Source organism: Diplotaxodon limnothrissa, linkage group LG13, assembly GCF_057381915.1.
Source record: "Diplotaxodon limnothrissa isolate DT_005_m linkage group LG13, D_limnothrissa_male_GT1.1, whole genome shotgun sequence".
Classification (NCBI taxonomy): domain Eukaryota; kingdom Metazoa; phylum Chordata; class Actinopteri; order Cichliformes; family Cichlidae; genus Diplotaxodon; species Diplotaxodon limnothrissa.
The window spans coordinates 17,146,271-17,173,343 of NC_140608.1; the positions used below are offsets into that span (position 1 = coordinate 17,146,271).

Here is a 27,073-nt window from a genome sequence, read left to right on the forward strand (position 1 = left end):
AGGATGGAGGAGTTTAGAAGAGAGATACAACAGTGAGTGTCTGCAACAATCTTTAAAACATGGTGGAGGTTTTGCCATATTCTGACGCTACATTTCAGCCAGTGGTGTTTGCGATCTAGTCAAAACTAATGAAATTCTAATGAAACTCAGAAAAGTGCCATGAGATTTTGAACCACCGTTCAATGCCATTTGGAAAGTGCCTGACTGGCAACATTTTCATTTTTTGGCACGACAATGATCCCAAACACACTGTCAGTGAATTACTGAAGCAGTGTGGGATCATCTCGACAGAGAACAAAATAAAAGGCAGCCAGCATCTAAAGAAGAGCTTTCAATTTCTTTCAAGAATCCTGGAGAACTATTCATGAAGACTGCTTAAAGAAATAAAATGAAAGCTCGCCAAAAGAGTTTAGGCTTTGCTGAAGAATAAAGGTGGTCGTACCAAATATCGACTTTAAAGTTTGTTAGAATGGTGCAACTTGTGTTTTTGCCTTATATGCTTTATTTCCAGGTATGTTTGCATATGTTTCAATAAATCACTTTTTCCCAGCAAAATCTAGAAATGAAAAGTGGCTTGAGACTCTTGCTCAATTCTGTGAATGTAGTGTAGTAGAAATTCTAGATAAATGCACCATTATGTGTATAAAATGAGGGAACGGTGCAAAGTTCTGCACTCCCAAATTTAGAAGCCAGGTTGTCTGTTGAGGGCCTCCAAAGAGGCAAACTCACAAAGACAAATCATTGGACTCCAAACACGATCAGACCTTCCCAAAAGGTCAAGCTCACTAAATCTGCTGCATCTACCATAAAAAGGTCCCTCACAAATATTTCATCAGATTTTATTTTTAAAACATGTTAATACATATTCATTTATTAGTGTTAGAAATGAGCGTCACCGTTTTCTCAGCTGGGATTCATGCTCTGCTACATCAGCAGAAGTCAGATGAATTGGAACTCTTAAGATGAATAACTCTGTATGTTAATTGTTTGAAATTATTCTAAGTATGCCATAACACATCTGTTTACTTCAATCATAAGTGAGTCAGAAATGAGGATGAATTGCAGATGTGATTTATTAGGGATTAGGGCTGCCACGATTAGTCGACTAGTCACGATTATGTCGACTATTAAAATCGTCGACGACTAATTTAATAGTCGACGAATCGTTTGAAGCTTTGTAAGATCACAAAGGACGCAGGAATGAGTAGTAGGATTTAAGGGTGTAATAACGGACTGAAACAGAAGATGGCAGCACTGCATGTACAAGGATGCCAGCTGCCGTTAAACCCCGAAGAAGAAGAAGCTGTGTCCCAGAATTCATAGCGCAGCCCAGCGCAGTTGTCAACAATGGCGGCAGCTAGTTAGTTTTAACTTTACTCTTATTATTCTTTCTGGGTCACAAAATAAACGTTTAACATATTTTCAGGCGAGAATGTAGCTGTGTAAACCTCAAATATCTGCTCAGTTTATCAAGACACCACATATTTTCAAAAGCGCTCCGACGTTTTCGGAGACGTCTGTTACCCACTAGGTCGTTAGCTAGGCGGGGGCAAGGCTAACTAGAGCCGTGAGAACACCGGACTCCCGGCAAATCGTTTTCAAACCCACCACTGTCTTTCGCTACTCAGGTTAAACATGATATATAAGTCACTTAGATAACTTAAAATGTTATTGTTTGGCTTTCTTTAGTATTTTATTTGTTCCTGAGTAAATCGGTTTGGCTAAGATTAAAGTTATAGTTTTTGCACAGCTAAATAAACTTCAAGCAGACAGCTGATCATCAGAAGTTTGAGACGCTGGAGAATATACTCCGGTGTCCTGTTATATTTTAGAAAGCAAGGAGTTTATTAAACTTCACCGAAACAATCTGCAAATTTCATTAAAAATTAATAAACTACCATCTTGTCTTTATTTTTAGTTAGCACAAACACTTCAAGCTGTAAGCTAATGATAGTTATATAAGACCAGATGCTGCTGGTGCAATAAGCTGTACGCTGTACGTCCAATGGATGATGATCTGATTAGTCGACTAATCGCAAAAATAATCGGTGACTAGTCGACTATCAAAATAATCGTTTGTGGCAGCCCTATTAGGGATGTTATAAAAGATTTAATAGGCACTATAATATATTATGTAGAATGTAGCGAGAGGAACTTTTTTGCATTCAGAGAAATATTTGACAAAAGCAATCAGGAATTCATTTCTTTTTTCATGTTGCTGAATGCCCTCTGCTTCCCCCCTGCATTATTCAGCCTTGAGCAGGGTACAGCAAATGCTGAAACTATTAACCAGTTACCATAGCTACTCTTGAATCGGAAAAGGAGCTACTGTGGCTCCAATACATTAAAAAAATGTGTAAGAATGCGATTGCCATTCTGCAATTTTCCTGTTTTTTCAATCTCTCATGAGTAAATAAATAAAAAACAGCAACAAAAAATAGCCCTCCTCAGTGCATTGATTATAACTAAACTATTAAAAAGTGCTCATTTTGTTCCGATTGTATGTCATGAATCATAAGTATAGATCCTGACATTGATAATACTGTTAATGTGTAAACTTGCTAGACTAACGTAGTCTAAATACAGATTGTTAGAAATTACTATGTCTCATAAAATACAACATTTACACATTAACACTTGGCTTCACACTCACATTTTAACATGAATTGTACTAACACAAACATAATAGCCTCGCAATGGACCTTTTTTTCCATAGCTGGTAAACACAGGTGCTGCTGATGTCATGGAGAACGGTTCTGTTGTTTTTAGGTAATTATTGCTTAATTAATGTGATTACCAACACCTGTGCTTGCCTACTCTTTCATGTCAAAGTGGCTGCTGTGAAAAAAGTGTCTGTAGAGGCCACACAGCTGTATGCTTCTGGAGGATGAATACACTGGTGGTAAAATGGAAATAATCCACAAGCATGAAGATTAAACACTTTCACAGGAAGCACCAATACAGTGCAGTTTAAAAGTACACGGACCTCTGCACCTTAAGAAATGAGCATCCTTGCCCGGTTAGGTATAGCACACTGAGCTCATTGACAGGTGATGATTCGGAGAAAAAATGGAATTGAGTGGATTAAATTGCTGTTATGCATTAAATGTGACTATATGGAAGAAAATAATTAAATTACTAATGGAAGTCTAACTCAAGCGTTAAAATTATTTACATTTTTATCATTTTTGGTTGTGTGTGTTTGCTGAATACAGTTGAGTTCGCTGCCTTTTATCGCAGGGTTTGTACACAGCTAGTATTCTATGTTTTTTTGTGTGTGCTTTAATATTTAATTTCACTCTAGAGTCCATAGGTATTTATTAGTATTAAAAAAATTGTCCTCACCAGATATCTGTTTGTCTCCATATTCAGGTCCCAGCACTACCTGCCAGGAGGACTCATGTGCCAACCAAGGTGTGTGTCTTCAGCAGTGGGAGGGCTTCAGTTGTGACTGCAGCATGACGACATTTGGAGGACCGCTGTGTAATGACGGTAGGATTCCACCTTTACTTGTTCTCAAAGCTTAAAATCCCTCTAGTTCTTATTTGAAAGTCAGAAAAGAACAAAGCCATCATTACTTGTTGGCATGCTTTTTTTTAAGCCCCCCAATACTATGATGATGTTTTATTTTTCACCATTTCATTTCCTTGTGTGAGTCACACAAAAATAAAAAAGCCCTGTACACATTTCACAGTATTAGACAGATAATTCATTCCATCTGTTAACCTATTTGAACGCGGCCAAGAAAATCTTGGTATTAGACATTTAAAGGTGGGTGTTATCATTAACAGGAGCGCCATTTTTATCCCTTGCTTTCACACAGCGTTCAGACTCAGGCTCATTATTGTTTCCTGTTTCTGTTCTATATTTGTGTCCTCACGAAGCACGTCGTTTGCCAGAAACTTGGTGTACTTGTTTTGTAAACTCTCCGGGTTTGTAAACCGTGCTGGGTACTGTAACTAGTGACTGATATGTCAAAACGCGGTTAGAATGAATCTCAGTATTTCCGTAGCTCGGCTTTGAATAGGTTGTCTTTCACTGAGGGCGGCGGCAGCTGTTGCAGCTTTGCAGGGCAGAAACTTTGACACATAGCGTCTGACAGTTCGGTGAAAGCTCATTAAAATTTGAGATTTGTACCGCTAGAGGGAGCAATGCACATTGTGTTCTGATAAATAAAACATCAACAACAAGCTAAAGACGTAAACAAATACATCATGAGCTGAAAACAAATAACAGCGCTTGTTATTTATTGCAATTGTACTGGAACGCATTCATACATCAACATTACCCCAAATAAGGCATTTGCAACCCATAAATGCTCGTATGCCCACCCATTAAAACTTTATCGGAGCCCCATGATGTGATTTAAAGTTCCGTGTTATTAATCTCTCTTAAAGATGCTTAAATGGACTTTTGGTTTTGTGCTCATTAATGTTAAGGTTTCGAGCGAACAAGGGTAATGTCTCCTCCACCTTTTGAAAATTGGGCTACTTCCTTATGCAAAACATGCATAAGGGATTTTTGTTTGGTCATTATTTTCTTCTGCAGCAGTTCACACAGCAAGAGGTGAATGAGCAAAGTGCCGAAGTGCATTAAGGAGAGAGGAACAGAGTGGGCACTCTAGAGATGACACAAAAGCAGAGGAGAGAGCACCATAAATGTTAATGCATTTTGTTTCACTTCTAGCTGCTTGATAAGACCCCTGTCTTTTGTTATCAACTGAAAGTGTTAATAGATTCTCATGCAGCCCTATACCTCCAACATATCTGCAGCCAGAGATAAGACTAAAAGGATTCTTCTGTCCATGATATGTTTGAGTATAAGTTTGCTGTGAACCTGCGCCTCCTTTGCTTGTTCTGTTCTACCTTCCATTCTTCGGGCCGTGTTTGGATCAACAGAGGAAATAGGGCTGTGCTGGGGGCATATTTCTGCCGGTGAACTCCGTGTGAACCTAACTTGTGCGTTAAAAGGAAAAGAAATCCAGCTTGGAACGTTATTTTTTCTCCTTTTCTTCTGTCATACATATTCATCCTGTTCTGACCCACAGAGCTCATTGACAACATTGGGAGCAGGAAGACTCATGGGGCATGTTTGCATATATTATATCGGAGCGGAACTGCTCTACCTAAGTCTAGTTACTGTAGCTAGTCTCATTATTCCTACTGACCTGACAAAGCAATGGGATGGATGAATGTGTACACCCGAGGGATTTAATATGTAACCACAAAAACATACTTTCCAAGAAATTTCTTTCACTACAGATGAACTGAGCTAGTTCTCAGAATAGCGACTCAAGAGAGCCCGGGTCTGCTGAAGGAAATATCTGTGAGTGAGAAAAATGAAGCTTGAGATGGTCGGGTTTTATCTCTGTTGATGGATTGTCATGGGGATATATAGAAGGGGGGAGGGGGGCGCAAAAAGAAGGATAGCAGCATTTCTGAAGAACACATCACTTTTTTTTACCTGATATATTTGCATAAGCTGAAATGCAGGCAATTTACAACAAAGCACTGGGCCTCTGTGTAAGCCACTTACTTGGGGAGCTATGTGCATTTCTAGATATTTCTCCAATCTTGCCTTATCGCAAGGAAGGGAAAAATCACCTAACAGCTCCTGGCCCCATAATATTCAGCCAGGGTGAATTGTACATGTGTGACAGCATAATACCACAATTTAGTTTCTAAATATTTAGCTTACAAGCTGAAAATAAGCATCATTTTGATCCCAATACTTTGTGCTTTTGTTGTTAATTAACTTTTTCATTACTCATTGTAATCATTTTTAAGAATACACTTTTATTTATTTATTCTGAAGTTTTTCAGTTATTAAATGCAAAAAAAGGTTTTTTTCATTGTAAAAACTGAAAGATAATCCAGGCTATTAAACAGTGGTTTTATACAATTTAATTAAAGTTACAATGCATCTCTTGGGCTTGTCCATAAAAAATTTTACTTTTTGACTTAGACATGCTGCTTTACAGCAGACTGATTTGTTGTACTGTAACTGGTACAATTGTATCTATCCTGCGAAAACGTCCATCCCTCTGAAGCTGCACATAGAAGTGGAAATATCAGTCACTTGGCATCATTTTTAAGCAAATGAAAGACATCAGTAGTGGCAACACTGATGTCTTAGTTGGCAATCTTACATTTTTATATTTGAAGGGTGTTTTAGTCCCATTTAGGATGGCATTGTGTATCAAATTGATTCAAATTGGTTCTTAAGATTTGAATCACTAAGATGTCTGAAAGCTTTGCTAACACTGAATATGTGGCTTGTATTGACATCATACACGCAGCACTTTTTCTTTTTTTCAGAGTATAGCATCATTTCTTGGCTGTGCTTTCAGTGTTTTATGATAAAAGTATTTCAGCTTCATAACAGCTCTGTACCTTTCGCTTCTGAATGATGGGAAAGATGATGAAAACTCTCTTCAGATCTTCTCTTTATCGTCTCCCAAACACTGATGTGCCAGTATTTTCTTTTTTCCCTTCCTTTTCTTTTCTTTTTTTTTGAATGAACTATGGACATAATAACTTAGAATTGTATTTATAGAACAAATTATCACGACTGGATACCTACAGTCGGTGTAAAAAAAAAAAAAAAAAATAATAATCAAAGCGATGCTTTCGAAGATGAATCAGATTCCTCTCAGAAAGTCATCCATGCAAAATGAGTTATGATGGCTGTGAATGGTGTTAAGCATGCATTTGGTCTTATTACTACAAACAGTTTTGGTTGCCAGCAGGAATGAAATGGCATTTGGAACATATTTTCTTAAGTGACCCTGACAGAAGAGCCAGACTGCATGTATCTGTGTGTGGTGAAGTCATCAGGGGCGTTCTGCACGTTCAAACAGATGCAGATAAGCAGCCAAAGAAAAAGATTGTAAGCACTTTTTTTAAAGGCTTGAGCGTGAGTCTTCTTTTTGGGATAATGCTCTCGTTTCAGTTCAGAAGCCGGTTTAGTGTGTGTATGCGTGTGTGGGTGGGACTTAAAACTTTAGTCTGGAACTCCTGAGGGAGTGTGCCTGTAGTGGTCAAGCATCTGAGGGTAATGTACAGAGACAAATAGATTGGTGCTTGTTGTTTAGCTAAAGTGTGTTGTGGAGAGGATACAGCAAGGGGTATGCCTGGCCTTCACGCGATTTCCATCTTGCTTGGTTGCTCTTCTACTCTGTCCCGTAGCCAGAGCTATTAGTGCCATGTCAATATTGTATCAACAATGGAGACTGTATGTGGGTCTAGTCTCCATTGTCTCTGCCCAAGGGGCAAAGAGAACCCCCCACCCTCCTCATTTGAGCTGTAATGTCTAAGTCAGTGCTCGTTCTTGTGCCTTTGTAGCTAGAGAATAGTCTGTCTGGGCCCCAAGCGTGCCACCGGATTGGTCGGATTTTATTTTGAGCACATGCAAAAGTAAAAGTATCCTGTTTTTGTTACACGCTCCTCCTTCATATTGTCTAAAGGCAGCTTCTTTGCAGCACGCACAAACTCACACACTGGCTCTGAGGTGTTGCATCACTCTACAGTACAAAAGCAAGAATTCAAATAAATATTTCAAACAGTCTTTCAAGGTTACAATGAAAGAAATGTAAGAAAAATCATAAAATGAAAGAAACTAGCCTGTAAGTTTTGTTGGGATTCTCTAGTGTTGCACATTTCATAGTTATATTAGTCAGCCGCAGCACGAGGGATTTACATGAACAGTCTCTTCTAAATCTTCAAGAAAATTCCTGAAATTGTTTTGTTCTTTAAACAGCGCTCTTTCGGAGCAGTTGTGTTTGTTTTTAAGATTTGTCATGCAGATAAACACACATAGTCAGGAAGCACCACAGACAGTTTGCCCTGTTCCTTTGTGCTGGCATGCAGGAATTATACCACTTAGTTTTATTCCAATCGATACAAGGGGACACCCAGTCCAGCAGTGGGGCCAGGGGGATATGAGGTACTGGAGTTAACAGCCTGCTGTCACATGGAAGTAATTTTATCTTTGCCCTGGATGTGTCTTTTAATGCAACTCAGAGAAACAAATCTATGGGTCTGAAAATATTTGGGCTTCATCTGTATTGAACGCTTGGCCTAGCTTTGAACAGCCATTGTGCCCCGAGATATAATAGAGGCAGTCTTAAGTGCCTCTGTGTATTCACTTGGGTAGCCATCCGCTCAAATGTGCATGCATGCTTGCAGGAAGTATAGCACATACAATTGATCGGTTGTAAGGCAGCAGGAGGCTTTTCAAAAGTTAGAATAATAAAAGACAAATCTGAGTTTTTAATGGGGAACAAATCTTTATACATAAGAAATAAAAGGATACATGCTTATATTTACAAATATTACTGGAATTGATCCATTTTTAGCAGTTTTAGCATTTTATGAGCTGCGCCTTATTTTGTGCTGCTGTAACAGGTGAGTTTCTTCCAGTGTGGCATTAATAAAGTCTATATTAATATTTACGGATCAACAAAGTTTAATTATGATGTATATATCTTTACATTACCAATGGTTTATAACAGCAATTTATTAGAGGAATTGTGGGTGTACTCACCTGCTCAACCTATCTTTCCCTAATGAATAAATCTTCTTGTATTTTATTTTTCTGTCATGAAATCCAACAATGAACAATGATCCTACTTTATAAGTGGTCTCTGCATTAGCACTCCCAGAACTACTGGCTCCGTTCTTGTATAAAATACCTATTAAAACACATCACTGAGCCTGTTTTACTGGGGAATGTCTTTTCTTTACTCAGACACTTTAGTGTTACTGTAGTTTATCGCTGTATTCAATCATAGACGCCCAGTGCCCACTAGAACAGTAAATATGCATTAATCCAAAACTGAAAATGTGTTATTTACGATCTTTTTCCATCTGCAGTATTTACAGGTGTGACCTGCTGATAATAAATCAGCTTGGCTGAGTGCCTGAGGTAGAATCTGGAACATGTAAATATATAGAGGCAAACATGTTTTATGGGGCTGTTAAGCTATTGAGTGGAGCAGCCCAGTAGTTTAGTATTATGAAGCGAGTACCTAATTCAAATGATGTGAAATGATGTTTTGTGTAGATGGACCCATTACATTGTAAACTGTACAAGAGGATGGCGATCTTCATCTACACACATCCCATACCTGCTGTTCCCAGATGGACACTAAGACGGTGTGCTGCTACAGATTTCTATCACATCCTATCAGTCTCAAAGAGGCTCTGCTGTTTTGTCCTATTTTTGTGTTCTTTTTTTAATTTTCAATTATTCGTCCTCCACCTCCAATTCAGTTCGAGTGGTCACTATCTGGCCTGATTATTTTCAGTAATTTTCTATGGTGATTGAGTATCTGCATTTAAATGGGTTTCTGTGCCAGGAAGCAGTTGCCATATGTGGGTAAAGGCTGTTGGCATGGAAACTAGGTCTCCTTTCCTCCCACCCTGGATGCTGTAACTTGTCTGTAACTTTGCCCAAGCAATGAGATCTCTGCAGGAAGTGGTGTAGAATAACTAACATCTTTTAGCTAGCTTGCGAGAATTTTGAAGGCTTAAATATCTGTTTTAAATTCATATACATGACTTAATACTTCACTTGATTTATGGATAAACAAAGGATACAGCTGTGAGGCTGCATGTTACTAACTTAGTATGTGATGCAGACGCATGCTGGCACAGTGACATTAAAATGTAGGAGCAGCAGTGCTAGACATATGTCAGATTGCTTCATAAACCCATCCTGCTGTTCATATGTTGTAATAAAGTTGTGGTGTGTCCCTCCACCACATAGACCTCTGTATGCTGAACAGTTTTTTTTGTGTGTGTCAGTGAACAGTATGTGGTGCGACCAAAGCGGAGCACAAGCAGTCCACACATTTAGTTGTCTTTCAACGTAATCTATGTTCTAATCACAACCTCATCTAGAACTCATTGCAGTGCAGTGGTGAGAACCTAATCTTTGAGGTGGTTTTTATTAATCGCTAGCCCACAGGGGCATGTTGACAGGAAATAAGGAGTTGTTCTTTCTCCACAACACAATACTAATTAAAGCGTTGATACAGAGTATCAGCTAAACTATCCTGCTGGGTGATACACTGACACTGTGAATATTCCCTTCTCTCATAAACACAGGCTATTGAACATGACACCCAGGGGGACTGTGGCAAAACATGAAGACATCCCTGGGACAAAAAAAAAGTTTGCTTACTTGTTCTATTTAAAAAACTTTTGATGGCTTCTATAACCATTCTTTAAAGGATTTCACAGTCAGAAGTCATTTAATTGAAGAAGAAAAAAAATATACTTTAACTCTGTAAATTGCTCTTTGAGACACTGATGGATGTTGTATTTAAATTCACATTAAGAAAAAAGTCATTGGAGCAATTGGCTATAGTTATATATACATATATACACACACACACACACACACACACACACTAACATAGGTACACAAGCAGACACATATATATATATATATATTTTTTTTTTTAATTTTAGGCAGTTTTGGAAACTTTGCCTTTGGGAATTGTATACATACTACCTTTAGTTTTAGATGAGCCAAAATGTTGGAGGGGTTGTCCACATTTCTCAATGCTACATCAATAAAAAAAAATTTAAATCTAAAAAAACCCAACAAAAAATCAAAACCGTGGAGAAAGTGTTGACTGTGTTTAGAGTTAGTTTAACAGGGACGTTGGTGTGTTTTTCCATAGGAAAAAAGACAAATTAAAAACAAAAATAAAATCTCCCGGTTACTCTCCTTCACTTACATTTGGGCTTCACTTTTCCTCACTTCTAATTTGAAGTAATCCAGTCACTGAGATGACACGAGGAAAAAAAAGGTGTGCATAAAGTACGGCATCTCTTCCTCAGAGCTTCTCATTTAAAAAAAAAAAAATTATAACACTTTTTTTTCCTATTTTGCAAGAATATTCTATTTTGTTCTTATCACTGTTGCATTGTCGGGGCGACCTACTGAAATTTATATTGAGCATCATAATGGTGAAGAAAGGTTACTTATGTGACTTTGAAGGTGGGATGGTTGTTGGTGTCAGACAGCTGCTCTGAGTATTTCAGAAACTGCTGATATCTCAAGAGATTTCAGTTAAAGATTCAAAAACAGAGAAAATATCCCACAAGCAGCAGTTCTCTGGGCTTTGAGCCGATAGGAAGACAACAGTAATGCATTCCTTAATAATAATAATAATCCATTCCTTTATGACCAAAGCATCATGTTACAAATCTCAGATCTTCCCAAACTGTTTTTTTTACTGTGACTATGAGTTCACTGTACTGAAATGGACTTTGCATTCAGAAAATCTTAATTTCAATCACTAGAGCACCTCTGTGGTGTGGTGGAGCGAGAGATTCACATAATGGATTTGCAAGAGTAAATCTATGTGATGCTGTCTCATCAATATGGACTCAATCTGTGAAGAATGTTTCCAGCACCTTGTTGTGTCTATGCCAAAAGAATTAAGGCAGTTCTGAAGGCAAACAGGGGTGACTTGGTAATGGCAAGGTGTAACTAATAAAATGTCCATTGAGTCCACTTCATAGTATCATAGTATAGTGTATCGGCTTTTGGTAACCTTTCACAGTGGCTTTACGGCCTTTTTATGTCATTTACTTCATGTACCCAGCAGCAACACATTGAAATTTCCCATTGTTTTACATTTTGTTTAAATAAACATTTTTTTTACTTATTTTTTTTAACATAAAAGAAATGTTGATTTCATACATTACAGGTCGTGTACTATTCCTGCAGTATAGCCACAAGAGCATCTAGAGCTTGTAAAATGCTGTCACAAAGCAAATGAATAACCTTGTCTCAAGAGGTAGTTTGCCAGCCATCTCCATAGCAAACAAACAACTGTTTAGTATGTCTGAGCATTGCTGTGCTTTCCAAGTAATAACAATATGCACAAAGGTCTAAGACAATGCAGGTGCTCCTCTCTCTAGGGGAACGTAAATAGAACTTCAGTTTGAATTGTCCTTGAACTAAGCTAACTTCCAAAAGGTTTAACACACAAAGGACAGATTTTATGTGTGGCACTAATCAAATCCTGTCTTATCTGTAGACAGCAAGGGTGGAAAGCACACACAGATCAGTCACTGCCTTAGCCAAAGTGAGAACCAGCGATAGAGCTGTCCTGTGTGAATGGTTTAGAGAGGAAACCTGGTTAATGGGCTTGAAATATATTCTAGACCGGCCGTTTGGTGTAAGAGGCTGCCACCTCACTGTATAAAAGAAACAGTAGTAAAGGCTAGTCGGAAATGGACTTTGCTTGTTATAGAATTTCTGCAATCCATATAAAATCCAAATAAAAGCGTTCTACTATACTGAAGCATTTGAAATGAACAGGATGTTTACTAAAAATGTAGAGAAGGCACGAGGCCAATTCTAAATCTCCATTTATTGTAGGCACACAAAATAAATTCAGAGATGCCTGCAGTGCCTCTCTGTGCAGACAGTTGAAGCCACAGCCTCTCATTTCTGTATGTGACATGCTTTTTATGAGTATACATTACATTTTCTGCTTCAGGCCATTGGCTATTGATACACTTGGACATGAATGGCTTTCTATATGCTGGAAGGGACAGTGCTGGTTTTGCTTCCCACTGAATTTGTTCCCTGCATGTACTGTTATCACAGCAGAAAATGCAAGCATGTCTTGTCATTACAGGTTTTCTTCACTCAAGTTGTTAAATAACTTTGGTCTTACTGTCAAGGCTGGCTGTGCAGCAGGCAGAATTTGGACCAAAACGCAGGACTCAGAACCTAAATTTAAACCTAAAGACTTTAATACAGAACTTAAACAAAGTGCAATGCAAATTTTCAAAAATAAATAAATAAATAATAATAAAGGCCCACCAAGTGCAAGCAAAAACACAACCATAAGTGAGAACCCAACAAAGACGAGATGCAAATTAAATGGAGGGTCTAAATACACATGAGGAGATTAGGGCAGGGTGGAGACACCTGGGAACACAGCTGAACAGAATCAAACTAGTGAGACAGGGGAAGTAAAACTGAACACAACATGCACAAGACAAGCGAATATCAGAATAAACAACACTGAGCTTAGGACCAAGACATGTGAACTTCACACGGGGACAGGAGATAAACAAACATCGGAGACATGACTGACTTCGAAGATAAAAAGTAATCAATTAAAACCATAACTAAATATTAAACAACCTAATGAGGAACACAGAGTGGAAGCAAAGGGAAACTAAGAAGCGCCTGAAAACAATATAATACTGAGAGGACTAGATAAAGAGCTATATGAGCAAATCATGAGCTCAAACAAAACTGAAAACATCGCAAAACTCAAAACCTTGAGTCAGTGACCCATGGACCATAACACTTATTGTGCACTTTGACTTACAGGGAGCACTTAATTGCATTTTAAAATACACTAGTGTTTATTTTGTGTTTATTTTGATAGCATTTTGATGTTGGTATCGAAATCTATCATTCTCTGCGCAATGGATTTAATTTGGCCAATTACTTTGGTTGATACCACCATCAAAAGTTCACTTTTTTACCAAATAGACTGAGCTGGGAACCTTCTGGGGACTAATGTGACACTAAGCAACTGTTGCAAAGTAAAGGCACTGAGTCTCTAATGTAATATTTCATAAAAATTGTGCATTTTCTTGCTATTTTTCAACACTTGATAGCCAGTAAGAACAGCCCAGTACATTCTGCACACTGTGCCATGAACAGAAAAAGCTTTAAGTATGAAATTTCTTTCTGGAGTGAAGTACAGTCTTTGAATTGTGTGCCATAAGGTGAGAGTCCCATGAGACAGGACAAACCCCTCATTTACCAGCTTATTGTACTATTCTTAGTTAGCGTATTGTCTGTCTTGTCTTAATGTTGGTTTAAAATGGAGCACTGTAACAAAAAATAATTTCCCCCAGGGATCAATAAAGTATTCTGATTCTGATTCTGATTATTCACTTGTTGTTGAATGATTTCATGTTATTTGAAAGACTTCAAATGCTGAAAGAATGGAAGAACATGGTAATAGATACTCAAACTGTACGACCTTACATGTCAAGTCGTTGAAGATGAATAGGTTTTCAAGTGCCTTTGAAAAAATAGAATACTGAAAAAACATGTACCGTATTTCCCGGACTACAAAGCGCACCTGAATATTAGCCGCACAAGCTAAAATCAGGGGAAAATCCTGTTTTGTACATACATTAGCCGCACCTGACTAAAAGCCGCAGGTGTTTCAATATTGACTTATCATATGTAAGAGAATATGCACAAAGCGAATTGTCAGGAAAGAGATGGCTGTTTGGAGACACACCCCTTTTATTAATATTTTGAAAAACAAGTTATGGGTACATATTTGCACATGTGCTGTGCTTCATAAATGAGTAACAAATGTAGTACATAACAGTAACCTACAGCACACCAGAAAAATAGATTCAGACTACCTTTTAGGCTCAGGTGCAGAGACACGGCTTTAACAAGAAGAAAAGTCAGTCATTCACCACCATCTTCCTGCGCACTAAAACCACCAAAGTCCTCTTCTCCAGTGTCGGAAACGAACAGGCTCAGGGTGGCTTCGTCATCCACTCTCCGCTTCTCTCCTTCGTTGTCACTTTCAAAACCAAAGAAATCCTCATTGTCATTGTCGGAGTCGAACACCCTCTGAAGGGCCGTGGCGGTGTCCTCCTCTCCATCATGCAGCAGTCCAGCCCTTCGAAATCCGTTGGTGATCGTGGATGTTTGCACACTTTTCCACGCTGTCAGAATCCACCGGTAGAGTTGAGCATAACTTGCTTTTCGCAAGTTTATCGCCGCTCGTCATCCACGCCTCCCACTGAACGCGTAGCGCTACTTTGAAGTTTGTTTTTCGCGCTACTTGTACGGCACTATGTTGCCTGGCGGATGGACATGTGACCAACATACCACTCTTGAACCCCGATCCTTCCGCCAGGCAACGTAGTGCCGTACAACAGCGGAACAAACAAAACAAATCGTCTTACGATATCACAAAAATCATGGACAATCTATAGAAAAGCCGCACCTGACTAAAAGCCGCAGGGTTCAAAGCTTGTGCAAAAAGTAGCGGCTTATAGCCCGACAATTACGGTAGTAATATTTATCATTGATTAAACTTTGTGTATGGAGGAAATGCTTTCATCATACAACTGTATCTAGATGAATTCTCGTTTGACCATTGGCAGTGGCTGCAGACTGCCTTGGTATTTTTGATAATACTGTAAAAAACAGAATGAAATGAATGGTAGTTCACCTGTAAAACAGGGGCAGATTGTTTCCTTTATTTGTAGTTTTACTCTAAAAGGAAGGAGTTTCATTCAAAGGCAGGCAAGTAGCTTTTGAGAAAAATGAAAAACTGTGTAAAATCTAAAAAAAAACCCCAAAATTAAAGGCAGTAATTTGCAAATCTCATAAATCCGTATTTTATCCACAATAGAACATAGAAATCATAGAAAATGTTTAAAATTAATAATTTTAAAGAAATATATTAAACATTTGATGGCAGCAAAAAAAGTTGGAACTGGGCCATGTTTCCTGCTGTGTCACATCTTATTGTAATAACAGTCTGCAAACCACTGGGAACTGAGGAGACCAGCAACTGGAGTTCTGGAATAGCAGTGTTGTCCCATTCACTTCTCTTATAGGATTCTAGCTACTCAACAGTCCCTGGTCTTTTTTGTCTTATTGTTCATTTCATGATACTCCAAATGTTTTAGTTGGTGAAAGGTCAGGATCAGGACTATTCTATTACAAAGCCATGCTGCTCTAATGGATGCAGTTTAATATTATCTTGCTGAAATGCGAAAGATCTTCCCAGAAAACCATCTTATCTGGATAAGAGCATAATATTGCTCTAAAATCTGTATAAACCTTTCAGCACTGATGGTGTCTTTTGGATGTGCAAGGTGCCAATTCCGCAGGTACTAATAATGCATCACCATAGACCGTAGAAATACAGACTTTTGAACTGAGCAGTGATAAGAAGCAAGATGCCCCCTCTCCTCTTTAGTTTAGATGATGCGGGGTTCATTTTGATTTTTCTGACCACAGCTTTCTGCTTTGCCCCAGTCCGTTTAAAATGATCTTGTGCTCTAAGAAGATGATGTCTGAGCAGCATGTTCACATGTGGCTTCTTCTTCGCATGACTGAACTTTAACCTGCGTTTGTGAAGGGAAGATGAACTGTGTTCACTAATGATGACTTCTGGAAGCATTCCATAGCCCATTTAGTGTCTTCACAATTTTTGCATTGAGATTGTTTTATAAGATTAGCACTACATCACTACATACTGTTTTTATTTACATTTTACACAGTACCCAACATTTTCAGAATTAGATTTCTATTTATAAATACTTTCATATTCAGGAAAAGCCTTTTTTTTAAAGTGTGATCATTATTCCTTTGTTGCCCCAGTTAGTTTCAGCTTAGCGCAAATGTTCATTAACAAAGTAGCTATGGACTTCTGAAAGGAGGCGCTGCCTGTCCTTGACCTGCACGACGAAGCACTCTGAGAAGGGAACTGATCTACTTCTGATGAATTTAAGGAGAGACAGACAGACAGGGCACCTTCAGTGGCCCCACTGTATCTTGGGAGCTGTCAGAGGAGATAGAGAAAACGCGTCCAGAAAAGCTGTCGACCTGTGACCCCTTTCTCTCTTACTGACAGTTAGAATTTGGTTTTTGCATTCTCAGACGCATCATCATCCCACATGCAGACACACTCACTGAAACAGACATAAATGTGTACGTACATACCCACACACAGCCTCTATTTATACTTACGCACAAGGAATTCTGAATGTTATTTCCTGCATGCTTGATCTTAATGTGTATTTAAATGGTTTTATGGAAATGAATAACAGTGTTGTGCCAGCGTTTATGCATTAGGAGGGCTGTGTGTGTGTTGGTGGTAGTGTGTGTGTGTGTCTGGGGGGGGGGGGGGGGGGGGGGGGGGGGGTTACCATTTGGTCACATCAGGCAGAATCCAGTGAGTAAAAGGAGCAAAAGCACACTATTGGCTATACAAACAAGTCGGTGTGCGATGAAAAACAAAATTCAGTCTGTTGTCTGTGTAGTTTGGGGTGCTCTAGTCTTGGTAATGGGATGTGCATTAACGTGCACACGTTTGAATCTGTTCAGTATTTGTAGGGGCGCATTCTTACCACGAAAGGAATAAACAGTAGCATTATTTGACTGTAATTGCCACGGTGCATTAATGGTGACAAAGTGTGGTGCAGAGCAATTTCTGCATAATGTTGAAGATTTTACAGCTAGATATTTCCTTATTCAACTCAATATAGTGCCACTTCTTACACACACCACCAAACACTGTAAAAAAAACAAGGTGCAGTATTTAAAAATGAAGCCAAAAGCTGTCAGTGTCAACGCTATCCCTCCAAAAAAGCTTTTAAACTTTTTTTTTAACTTCATTTAGCAGCTCCGTTAAATTAATTATTATGTTTAAGTGAATTGAAAGAAAATTAGCGTGAGGAGGAATGAGAATTAATGTGGAGTTTGGTTTCTTTGTTTTTGCTCTAAGTGAGAATGAAGCCGTTCCATTACACCACCATGCAGTGCCATTTGCAGATTTGATTTTGCGACACTAAATGTGCATTATTTCCTATTAGCGGGCTGTTTTATCAGCTTGAGTGCTGTTATTTATGTTGCCTTCACAGCTTGCATAATGAACAGCGTGTGCAGCACAAATCTCTCGTGTGGTTGGTGATGTTTGCTGCATTTTACATAAACAGTTGCATTTACAGATTTTTTTTTCCCTAGGCTTACATGCATAGGTATGCTGTTCATACCATATCACGACCACTTTTGTGTTAGCCAATGAGAAATACTGTCGATCCTCAATAAAAGAGGACTTTTGGGATTGATTTAGATGTAATTCTATAGGGCTTTCCAGCACCAGCATCTGAGAGAGATGCTAAGAAGCAAATGAATGGGAAATGACCAGTTAATGCTTGTATGATGTGTTAGGGTCTGAGTTTACACTCCTCACTCTGTTATATACAGTTGAGCGATCTGATAGACAGGAACAGTGTAACATATTCCACTAACGTATTGGCACCCCGGCTGTGTCGAGATACTGTACAGCTCGTATGTTTGTATTGAGTGTTGACTCCCTGTGTCTGTCTGCTCTTATCATGTCACATCTCGTGATGACTAAGACTAAGACGCCGTGTTTCTATTTCTGTACACTTGCACGCATTAGCATCAGAGCATTGTCTGCTCCTCTGTCTCTCTCTCTCTCTCTGTGGTGTTCGGATGAGTAATGACACGTTTGATATTCGCGGAAAACTCTCAGTTGTAAAGAGTTCAGGTTTCATTTTGCATGTCAGCGTTTGAAGAGACAAAACTAAGGGTGTTACTTTTTTGCTACAGTAATTGTTCTCTTTTTGCAGATCGCTCTAGAAATTTGAGTTGCGGCTGCTCGCAGGCGGTTGCTCTCATGGTCACCGTTGCTTTACATCCTGGTGGGAGGATCAGTTTTGTACAATTAGCATTTCTCACTTGTCATTCTTTTAATACACGGTGCACTGTAATCTCCTCACCAGTGCACCTGGTATACCCTGGAGAAATGGGTCTCCAAACACTCTCATTTGTTGGGACACATATGTTGCTGAGCCTGACACAGATGTGTCACTCCAGCACACAACAGGTATACCTGCTTCATGCATGACTTGGCCTGCATGCTCAATCAAGCAGTGTGTGCCTAGAAAACAATGTGCAAGGTGTTGGGATGTTGCACCTTTGGGAATTCGATGAATGTGCTGATTAAAATAATACACCGTTAGATTTTTATTCCCCTTCCCCTCTAATAGCAACAGTAAACATAATAGTAGCACTTGAGAACGAGAAACATTGTTGTCAAAGTGGCTGTAAGTGTCTGACCCTCTCTCTAAAGGGTCTCTCCGTGTGTGATAAAGTGTTGCCTGATGGCTCTTTAACTGATTTAGAGGCCCTGCTCCAGTCGGGTCAGGTACTCTTAGACCACCCATCTGCTGCTGTCCCTGCGGTTTTCCTCCAGTCCTCCAAAAAGTCATCTCATCAGCTCAGTCCACACTGGTTGCAGCCGTAAGTGAGTAACATGGGCTATTCTGTGCTCTGTGCTTGTTCTCTTCTAGCGTTTTACTCTCCGAGGGATTATTACACCCAAGCCAAATTTCTCCTCCTGTCACTGAAAAATCAGCCCCAATCTTTCACATGATTTCTCCTTTATTTCCCGTCTTTTTTTCTTCCAAAATAATTTTCTGTGGCTTTAAAAAGCAAAGAAAATAGACAAACAAACAAAAGTAAATCGGAGTGATGTTGATTCAAAAGGGGAAATATGCTCAGAGCATCGCATGCATCTGAGACACAATCCTCTGGGTCTTAAATAGAAACAAAGGCAAGCTGTTTTTGGGTCTCTGTTAAGGAGACATCTCGCTAACAGGAGCTGGAGTCAGAACACAATAGTAAATAATAAAGAAAAGCTCTCTTTAATGGTGGAAGCTTTCTTGTGGAACAGGATTTTCTCATTTTGTGGCGAACACACTACAGTACAATCATCTGGTTAAAGCAGCTGAGATCTGTAAATTAGTTTACCTCATGGGCTCAGGTGTTTGCTTTTGTGCAGGCAGAAGGAATTTAGTGCTAAATGTTTCACCTCAAGCTGGATGCATGGCCTCCTTGCGCCTCATACTTTAATGATCCCACACATCACCAGATCAAAGGGCAACCTGCAGAACAATTAACTGATGCCCTAATAGAGGACGATCTTGAAGCAAAGAATCAGAATTTCAAATTTATATCTCTTAAAGTTTGGATCTGGAGCAATATGATGCATTTGGTGAGGCTTTCAGCAATATTTCTATTATTGAATTTATTGAATCTTGCTGATTGATGAGACTCTGCTGTTCTGCTCGATTCATCAAACATAAGCTGCTGGCTCGGAAAAACCCACACAGCTTTGGTGCACTTTAGAATTCCACCACTTGGGGGCACAAATGAACAAGTAAGTAATGATAAACGTGCTAAAAGTATCACTGCTCACTGCTGATGCCAATAATTTTGGGCGCTGCGATATTAACACTGCATTTCCATTAAATAACACCTGTATTTACCCTGATATTTAGCTTCTCAAATGAAGCTTCCCCTTCCGTTTCTTTGCAAAAGTTTGCAGTTAAGGACACACTAAGTCAGGTTGTTGTCCTTGGCAAGCAGCCCTGATAGATTGCCTTATTAGGCGTAATTATGCAGATTGCACTGCTGATAATTATAAAAGTGTAAACACATTCAGCAGGAACATTCCTTTTCACCATTGCAAATGAGAACAGAGGAGAGGTTCCATGCTGCCTACTTTTTAGCACCAGGTGGCTGCACCACGTTATTGAGATTCTACAAGGTGAGAGCAACACAGTTGCCTAATATGTGCAGCATCTGCTTTGTATTTCAGTTGCTTTTTACTACTATATAGGAACACAGCGTTAGTTAGAAGAGAGAGAAATGAGGGATCCTCATCTGTCCTCCTTCCAGATGGCAGATCATAGTTTTCTTAGAGTTTAATGTTGTAACAGTATGTGCCTGCTCTTATTGTTCTTCCTACATTTAAATTCAGATGATAGCAGCCATGCTTTAAAAGTGAGTATTCAACTCTCTGCATGTATTTCTACTAAAAACTGATTATACGAAATATTCAGAGAAATTGGAAAGGGCATATTATCCTCTGTGTCACGCTGGCTAAGTTGGCTTTCTTTGGGCATGAAATGCCTGTGTATTCCCTGTAAACCGTAAAGATCAGCTCAGCAGTGCTTGCAGATTTTTTTTTTTCCCCTCAGCTTAGGACACTGCGTTTCGAAGAGAAGGATGTTGAATAGCCAGTGTGCAAACAGAAGCAGGCACACTGCAGCTGAGCCTTGTGCTCTCCAATCCTGAACTCTGAACACTGAGCACACTTCCCAGCTGAACCGGATTGTGTTTATCAGCAGGGCTTTTATGTCCACATGTTCTCTACATTCCTGTAACCCTGCTGCACTGCGATCAGCCTTCCCGCTCTTGTGAGAAATGGTCTTTTATTAGCAGGCAAGGCAGACTTGCCCGGATTCAGCACCCTCTCTGTGGACAGTTCTCGACCGCGGGCTCTGGCATTGTGCGTGCTTTGTTTACATACGTGTGTGTCTGTGTGTCGCTGTGTGTCTGAGTGTTCGTACTTATGGTTGCTCATATGTTCGTGTGTGTGTTTGAGAGAGTTCCTTAAAGTATATGAGCTGCAGCATCATCACTCTTCTGCAGTAGGTTTTCTTGAGCAATGGAGAGGCGAGGATTAGGCTGGACTGCTTCTTTCCATTTTTATTTTTTTTTAAATCCAGACGACTATTGTCACAAAACTTCCCTAAATTCACAGACAATGAAAGTGAACAGGGAAGAGACACACATAAAAAGGGGAGCAGGAGGAGTGGGAGGAATGCTGAAGGATGAGATGATAAAAGTAGAAAACGAAACGAGTCTAGCCTGTCCCACGTTCTCGTTTTTTTTTCTTTTTTTAAACCGCTGAAGAGTGTTCACACGGGAGAGTGGATTGAGAAAGACTGAAAAGAGAGAGTAGACTGTGAAAGGAATAAGGGCTGGAGGACATAGCTCCAAATCCTGCTATTCTGCCTAAATAGGCTCTTCCTCTGCAATGCACTCAGACTCCAGTGATTCGCTATGTGAATGCTGTCCATTTGCATAGCCACTCTCCCTCTTGCTTCCTGGCTGGCTGTTGAGGCTCCCCCCTCCCTCCGTCCTTCTCCTCCCTCTCCTCCTCCTCTCTCCCTTCTTCCTCTTGCGCACATCTTCTGGAACGGCGGTGCCGATGCTGGCTGTGTGTGAGTGTGTGTTCCTGCCCAGGGCTGCTCGTTCAGGTACCGGCGTTGCTATCGCTTGGTCTCACTGAGAACAGATATCTCTAGATGGGGAACGAGTGCGCTACTTGGCACAACTTACAGGTACAATCACGCAGTCTACTGCACGCTGCTGCAGCTGTCCAACACATGCAAATGAGCCTCGGATTTAACTATGGTCCCATTCCTCTGGACAACCTTTGAGACCACTGGAGGAGGAAAAAGAGGGAAACTCAGAATGTCTGTTTTGATTTTCTGAAGAAAATCACTTTGCACAGAGGCTGTCAGTCTCTTCTTAAGTAGGCTCTCTTCTTTCCCTGGCATTTGCATTTTTTGGAATATTAACAGTTTTTTGTTTTTTTTTAAATGTGAAGATGCTTCTAATTTTGTGAGTGCTTAATAGAGGGTTAAGGGGAGAAACAGAGAAAACAAGGGAACTAGGGGAATTGGAGCAAGCTGGGATTTCTCCATTGCTGTTTGAGGTTGCCCTAATTTCTTGTGAATGTTTTTGATTGTTTTTCTATGATGATTTTTAATACTTCTTTACCTACCTGGGTGCTGCTGTGGATTTCTTAACTCACTGGAGAACAGCAAGAAGCATTTTTCCCTCACGGCCGACAATTTGTGAGGTGTCCCTTTTGCTTTTTCGGTCCTTTTTATTTGGCTTTTTTAAATGATTGTTTATTTCCCTGTGGATCTGTGTCAATGTCTCTGGCCATAGTGAGATTTGGCAAGGTGAGAAGTATGGGGCTGTGAGGCTCGCTGAAGTTCCACCTTGATCTGAAGCCTCATCTGGCCACTCAGGGAAGATGTTCAGAGGCTGGAGGACACAGTTTGCTCCCCTGAGGCCTGTTGCACAGCCCCGAAACTGGAATTCAGCTTCAGTCACCCATCTGGCCTTGTGGATCATTGCCCTGGGCTTTGTGGCAGGGTCAGAACCAGGTGCTGTGGAGAGTCTCCACCACATTCACCTCTCCAATGGAAACAAGCGCCACCATATTGTGCCTATTGCTATCCACAGATCTCCTGCATCCCTAAGAGCAGGGCACAGTAAGTATTTTCTTATCCTACCATTAATGCAATCCCTAGGTAATGTGATTTCTCAAGCAGTCCATCATTGGTGTTTACTTTTAAAAGTCTGTGCTTACTTCTTGTTACATTTTACGGCCAATGCAATTTCAAGTATTACTTATGTGGTATTGTCATTTTTCTTTTTTGTAATACCTAAAACTCCCACAAGATGTGTATTCAGCTCTGTACGACAGGGCGAGTCTAGCTTAGACCCATCCCCTTTTCTGTCTCAGCAAAGTGCCCTCCATGTCTGAGATTAGCCATATCCCTATCTCCAGATGCTCCACTGTGTCCAGATTAGCCAGGATTATAACGCTATGGCGCTCCATGTTGCCCCTGGGTGTTCGGAATAGACAAAGATGAGTTGCCTTCAGCTCTGTGGGACGTCGATACTCCACTGCCCTGCGTGGAGTATCGATGAGGCCCCTTTGCCCATTGGGGCGAGAATGATCATGATCCAAGCATCTGAAAAGGGGAAAGAAAGCAGGGAGAATATGAGGAATTATATAACCTCATGCCAACTATTCATGCTAGACTGCAGTGTGCTTGTCTCGGCACAGTATTTGTGATGAGGGTTTTAAGAATGCTGCAGCTTTTTGTTTTCTTTTTCCCTGTTTGGCTGTACTTGTTTTCAATTTGCTCTGTCACTTTCACTCAAGGTCCTGAGATATGTTAAAGATCGAGGCAAATGATACTTGGAATAAAAAGTACTGCTTTTTTTTTTTTTCTTAGTTATCATACTGCCCTGGCATTTTTGAGTGACGTAATCACTACTGGTGTAACACTGACGTAATGCTGAAGTACCCTGGATATCACAGACCTTGTTTAACAATGCACAACAAATGTCTACAGGAACATTGTGCTTTCTCTGATATTCAAGTTTAGCATTACGAGCTTTTGAATCATGAGTTACAACTCTGTTACATAGCTGAATTGGTGTAATGAGGACGTATTTATTGGCGCAATGTAGAAGCAAGGCTGGATCCTGGCTCACTGGGCACAGATAGACCTGCCTGAACAAGGGAGTCAGTGCTCCTCAGTGATGATGAGGGAGCTGGGAGGTTTGCTGGCCTACTGAGACAACAAGAGAGGCAATTAGGCCACTCTGCCATGACCTGTCTGTGCCGGACAACACTCAGCTTGCCTCCTGCTCTCCCTAAGGACCTTTTGGGGGGGGTGTTGCCTCCAGACAGATTCCATGACTTAATATAACAGTTAGTGCAAATGCTTCCTCACGTTGTGATTACCGATGAGAGTCTGAGGGAGGCCGATAAAAAAAAAAAGTCTTCTCACTAACATGATTGCTGATTTTGGTTGATCAGCACAGAGGGTGCATTAATGCAAACTGGGAGGCATGCTGTTCAACATAGTACCTTGCTCCAGGACAAACCCTGCTGTTGTAAAGCCCCAGCACTGTCGTCTAATGCTGTGACAGAATTGGTTTAATTTTCATGGGGCTTGTTCTTTAGACAGAGTGTCAATTAAGCAAGTGCAGCTCACTTTTTTCAGTAAAACCGAGACAAAGGGTGTTTTTAACTCTTTTTGCTTCATACTGTATTTGTAGTTTCCATCTATTAACATAAAAGGGATTCTTCCGATGTATTACCCTCACCCATCTGTCTCGCTCTGTCTCTCATATCTTTGTTAATGTTAAAATCTAATCCTATTTAGAATACTTATGTAACTGTACCTGCCTTTCGCTCTTATTGTCACAGTGCATTTAACATTGTCTCAAGTGATTAGGCCAAGCAAAGCTAACAGAGTGCTGACAGTTAGTTCAGTATGCAAACTATCTCTGTTTCTGTGGCACGAACATTCACTTTTTCCACTTAATACGAAGCTATATTTAATAACTCGAGCCGTCCCTATGGTGGGCTAGCCATTCATGTGTCCCAAATTTTCTGACAATATGAGCTCACAATTCCTGCAATTTCATAGGAAAAGTCACATTGCAGCCTCCCTCTCTTTCTCTCTCTCTCTCTCTAATATTAATATATATATATATATATATATATATATATATATATATATATATATATATATATATATATATATATGTATCCGAGTACTACTGTAAGAGCAAACATCTTTTGTTCCTTTTGTATTGAACTTGAGTGTCATTGATTTATGTGGAAAGAAGAAGAAAATTACCATGGTCAGGATGTATGAAATTGAGTTGGAGTGTGATGCATTGTTTGTTTAGGGCTAGCCGTAATGAGGTTCAGACAGTATCAACTCTAAGTAGCAGACATACCATTCATCACGGATACACTCCCAGAGGTGATAGTCTTCTTTCCCAGAGATGGGTACTGTACTCGATACGTTGGATAACTAGGTTATCGTGTTTTCTTTTGGACCAGTTGTTGAGAGTGAGTAGCTGATCTGACCAGTGGGAAAATAGTTTATTGTGGTAAAACTAGGAATCAGTGGTCAATAGGAAAACTGACTTCTTGGCCATTTTTGCATCTAACTTTTATTGATGAATGACAGTTCCAATTTGTGCCGTGTCTGCCATATCCTCATTTGCTTACTTTGCCTATGCTGTTTATATATTTGCCATCCTGTCAGAGTCAAAGCCCATACATTTAGTCAGGGTGGAGTCAACCTTCATTTTCTTGATGAGTATGCGTTGTACTTAGACGTCTGAGACCTCACCTAACACTCGTTCAATCAACAGTACCAGGAGTTTTAGCATTTCAAAGCTTGATGGTTTTATCAAAGTGGGTGAAGCAATTTAAGTGATTATAATCAATTTGAATGCTCTCCAGCTTCAGAGCTAAGGGTTGAAGGGATTAGAAACACTGCTCTTCTGCGCTGGCACTGCTGCACAGAGCAAATGAATGGAAAAAAAGAGAGAAAGCGAGAGAGAAGAAATAAAAGAAAAGCTATCGTAAAGAACACCAGACACGAAGAAAGTGAAGAAAGAAAACGAGAGCGAGGAGGGAGAAAGTTGATGGTGTCTGGTGTTGTCTCGCTGCCGGTGTGTTGTGAGCTTGTATAATATAATTACTCCCATGTCTCTGAGCTGATGTCATTCTGCGATAGTGCAAGGATGACAGTATCTTTGCTTCTCTGAGGCAGAAGAGATGATAGCTGCCCTGATAGGGATCTGAGTACATGTTCCTCTGCTCTAGTGGGAGCATAGGCAGTTATTGACCTGCGAATGAGAGAGCGAAGATTGCAGTCTTTTCATTCTCCTCCTCTTCTGATGTATGAGAACAAAAACACTCTCTTTTTATTTATATGTGCTTTAAGTCTTGAACCTACTTGCATCTTGTGTTACTCGTTTGCTCTCTTTCTCGATTATTCCTTTGTGTCCTTTCTTCCAACGCTTTGCTCTTTATATCTGTTTAACCACTCTGCCTAACCCACCCCCAGCTCCCTCATTGGTCTGCAGAGTCCATCCGAGCAGACAGAGTGGGCAGCCTTTTGTGCCTGCAGTGGTTTGTGTGGTTTCGGTGGTGACCAGGCTATGGTTGGCATGAACGGAAATGAGACCTGACTGTGCGTGCGGTAGGCAGCGAGAGGTCGGCTGAGTAATGTGTCCGGTTTCGGATTAGAGACTTGGAAGATGGAGAAGGAGAGAGAGAAAAAGAGACCCCCTCAGTTAACTCAAGGGTATGTCTGCTCCCCTCACATGCTTAGGTCCTGGATGAGTTTGAGTCAGTGAGCTCTTTACCCAGAAGGCACATTGTGATTCATCATCAACAGCATCTTTTTCTTCACATCTCCCTATTTCTTGTTCATCCTGTCTGTTTTCACCTCTGGCTTTCTATTTCTAAAGGTAATTTTGGAAAATGAAAAGGACCAGATGAGTAGTTGGCGTGTCACTGTTCACTGCTGGTGTTTATCTATGGAAAATAAAACAAACATGATATAGAAAACTAAATGTTGGGCACAGAAATGGATAAAATGGATAAAACATATAATTGTCATATAATCTAGTCTGCACATACGCATTTTGACAGTAAAATGTCACCATTGATTGGTTATAGATGTGTCAAAATGTTAGCAAGCTACTAATACCAATCTAGCTACTAGCATAGTTAACTGTCACAGGTGTGTGCAGTGGGCCTAAAAAATTAAGGAAACACGTGAAAGAAGCCTTTAATCCTCTAAAATGGCGGCTA

The 27,073-nt window shown here is 40.0% G+C and overlaps 1 protein-coding gene across 2 annotated transcripts in view; it reads left to right on the forward strand.

Moving 5' to 3' along the window:
• LOC146620121 (neurexin-1a-like) overlaps positions 1–27,073 on the forward strand; it is a 281,418-nt gene that overhangs the window by 141,077 nt on the left and 113,268 nt on the right. For both annotated transcript variants that reach the window (XM_085368774.1, XM_085368773.1), the window contains one exon: positions 3,373–3,492. In XM_085368774.1, the coding sequence (XP_085224900.1) occupies positions 3,373–3,492 (120 nt within the window). The remainder of the gene's footprint in view (positions 1–3,372; positions 3,493–27,073) is intronic.